The sequence below is a fragment of the Penaeus monodon genome, chromosome 32 (assembly GCF_015228065.2).
Source record: "Penaeus monodon isolate SGIC_2016 chromosome 32, NSTDA_Pmon_1, whole genome shotgun sequence".
Classification (NCBI taxonomy): domain Eukaryota; kingdom Metazoa; phylum Arthropoda; class Malacostraca; order Decapoda; family Penaeidae; genus Penaeus; species Penaeus monodon.
The window spans coordinates 24,083,065-24,085,581 of NC_051417.1; the positions used below are offsets into that span (position 1 = coordinate 24,083,065).

General features: G+C 36.8%; 1 protein-coding gene across 4 annotated transcripts in view; it reads left to right on the forward strand.

Annotated features, from left to right (window-relative positions):
- LOC119593735 (casein kinase I-like) overlaps positions 1 to 2,371 on the forward strand; it is a 47,875-nt gene extending 45,504 nt beyond the window's left edge. For 2 of the 4 annotated variants that reach the window (XM_037942748.1, XM_037942746.1), the window contains exons 7-9: positions 375 to 523; positions 765 to 897; positions 1,732 to 2,371. In XM_037942748.1, the coding sequence (XP_037798676.1) occupies positions 375 to 523; positions 765 to 897; positions 1,732 to 1,751 (302 nt within the window). In that variant the 3' untranslated portion in view covers positions 1,752 to 2,371. Of the gene's footprint in view, positions 1 to 374; positions 524 to 764 lie in introns of all 4 variants that reach the window. The other 2 variants (XM_037942745.1, XM_037942744.1) reach the window with 1 other exon arrangement.
- Positions 2,372 to 2,517: the final 146 nt, after the last annotated feature.

Genomic DNA, 2,517 nt, shown 5'->3' on the forward strand with positions numbered 1-2,517 from the left:
CATCCTCCTCACACACAGTATACAGTTTCATATCACAGTCACCTAACTGGTATATCATTGTCTTTACATTCTATACCTCTAGATATGAAATAAGTATTTTTTTCTCTTTCTCATTGTCTTTCTACTCTATATATTTAGTTTATAGTTTGTTGGTAATTTATTCTCCTTTTCACTTGTGCATTAGGAATAATGCACAAAAATATTGTTGTAGTTTTAGCACTAACAATGCATTACTTTTCATGATTGGCAATGATATAAATGAATTATTCTATAATGTTTCAAATATTATTTTTCGTAATGATGTGCAGCTGTCACAAAATACTAGGTTGTATATAAGGATTAGTAAGGTATCCATTATCTTTTTTGTTTTATAGATGAATTTGCAACGTACCTGAATTTCTGCCGGTCTCTGAGGTTTGAAGAAAAGCCAGACTACAGTTACCTTAGGCAGCTCTTCCGCCAGCTCTTCCATCGTCAGGGTTTTACATATGATTATGTCTTTGACTGGAATATGCTCAAATTTGTAAGTAAAAAAATTGAAGCCTTGATTTTGAAAGATAACTATTTTGTATTGGAATGTAAAGATCTACTTCTTTGGTGTGTAATGATTCAGAATATTTTATACACCATCTACAGAGTTGTAAAATTGACTTCTCTAGCTTATTTATTTTCAAGGATGATAGTAAGAGCATCTTGTTTAGTAAAGAAATGAATTACTTTCTATGATATTCTTAGAAGGTGTTGAAATACTTGATTTATTTTAGGGCGGATCTCGAAATCAAGAAAATGAGGTTGAACGAAGAGATCGTCAGAGCAGCAGACCTCAAGCTACAGGCGCTACATCTCGGATGCGACACGACACAACCGTCGGGGGTGTTTTGCCCTCCCCAACAGCGGGTGAGTTGCGAGCCCCCCCACCACCCCCTGCTGGCTCTGCCCTTCCACTCCCTGGTCACCACACCCTCTCCTCTCGTGACCTGGAGCCCCTGAGGCCAGTGCTGCTGAAGACCTCGTGGGTTCCCAGGTCACGACCAGTCACCCAGCGCACTGGGTACCTTAACTGAGTGACTCCCTGCCGCACCTCTTGTCATCTGCACACCAACCAGTCAGACGAAATTCTTTGTTACCATCACCAACACAGCTAATTTACTGCTATGTTGCTTTTCTCTTTATATATATTTTTTTCTCTCTCTCTTGATTTCAAGGTAATATCAATTAATGGTTTCTCTAACTATTACTTCATTTTTTCTCCTTACATCTAACATTTCATTCCTTCTAGATAATGCTAACTTAATTGGCTTGTCTTACCTAATTTATATGTAGACTTTGGTATTAATAGCCACTAGCGCTTCTTGTAGGTTTCTTTTTTATTAATGCCAGATGAATTGGATTCATGTTTCCCTGTGTTTGTATCACTTTTTGTCCAAAAAGAAAAATGATTGGCACGAGGGCTAATATAAAGGGGCCACTATGTACTTTTGTCTCAAGTCTTCCTACTATTATTTGAGATCTGTTTTGCTACTTTCTGTAACTTACTGTAGCTCAGTGTGACACAATTGTCTAGTATGACCTGTAGATAGTTATTCAATAATGCTTGTTTTTCTGATAATGCATCAGAGGAAATAAGCGATATTGGATTCTTCTTTTCATCACTCTAACTGATATTGTCACAACTTGAGCAAATTTATTTCCCTAGTTAGAGATTCTTACATTTTGCTCTCCCCCTTACAGGGAAACCACTTGTTATTTGAGCCTGAAGGAAACAATAACCATTCAATACTCCAGGAAATCAGTTGATAGCATTTAACAACCGTAGGTTATTGTAGTGCCAAGATTGTTCCACCTGGACTTCAGAAAAGCCGTCTTTCAGTTCAGAAACCTCTTTCAAGACCAATTCTTCATGTAAGCTGCACTGAATATTATGCACTGATAGAAACTTCACTGCTCCTTGTAAGCACCTTTGTATTTTATGGTTTTGAAATACAACTGATGTAATTATTGAAGGCAGGTCAAACGATGAAGGTATTTACTTGATATCTGATATCAGTGACTCTTGGACTGCATACATTTTTTGTAAATATTCGTTGCCTTTTTGTGTTGTATATAAAGTCAAAGGAAACATTTCTGCTGTCTTTTTCACTTAGGTTAGGTTCTCACCAGATTGTTTCATCAGAATTCAATTGTCCTCAAACTCATTTATACGGCATTCGCTACCTAGTGGTTGCGTTCATGTAGTTTGTGTGTGTTCTTGTATTACTTATTCAGTGCTTGCTGTTGAACTTGTGCATGACGTGTTGAAGAGAGACGGATGGATTGTAGAGTGATAGGGCATTTGTATATGTACAACAATTGTTTTTACCATGATGTATGACAGTGGTATGAATAAATACATTTCAAGTAATGCTTTGTACTATCTTTTGTAGGCTCTCCTTCATTTATGACCTTGGCATTAGCCCTCCTGCCTTTTGTAATTCACTTTTATTGTAATTTATTTTTATAATTTTGGCTCTGCATGAA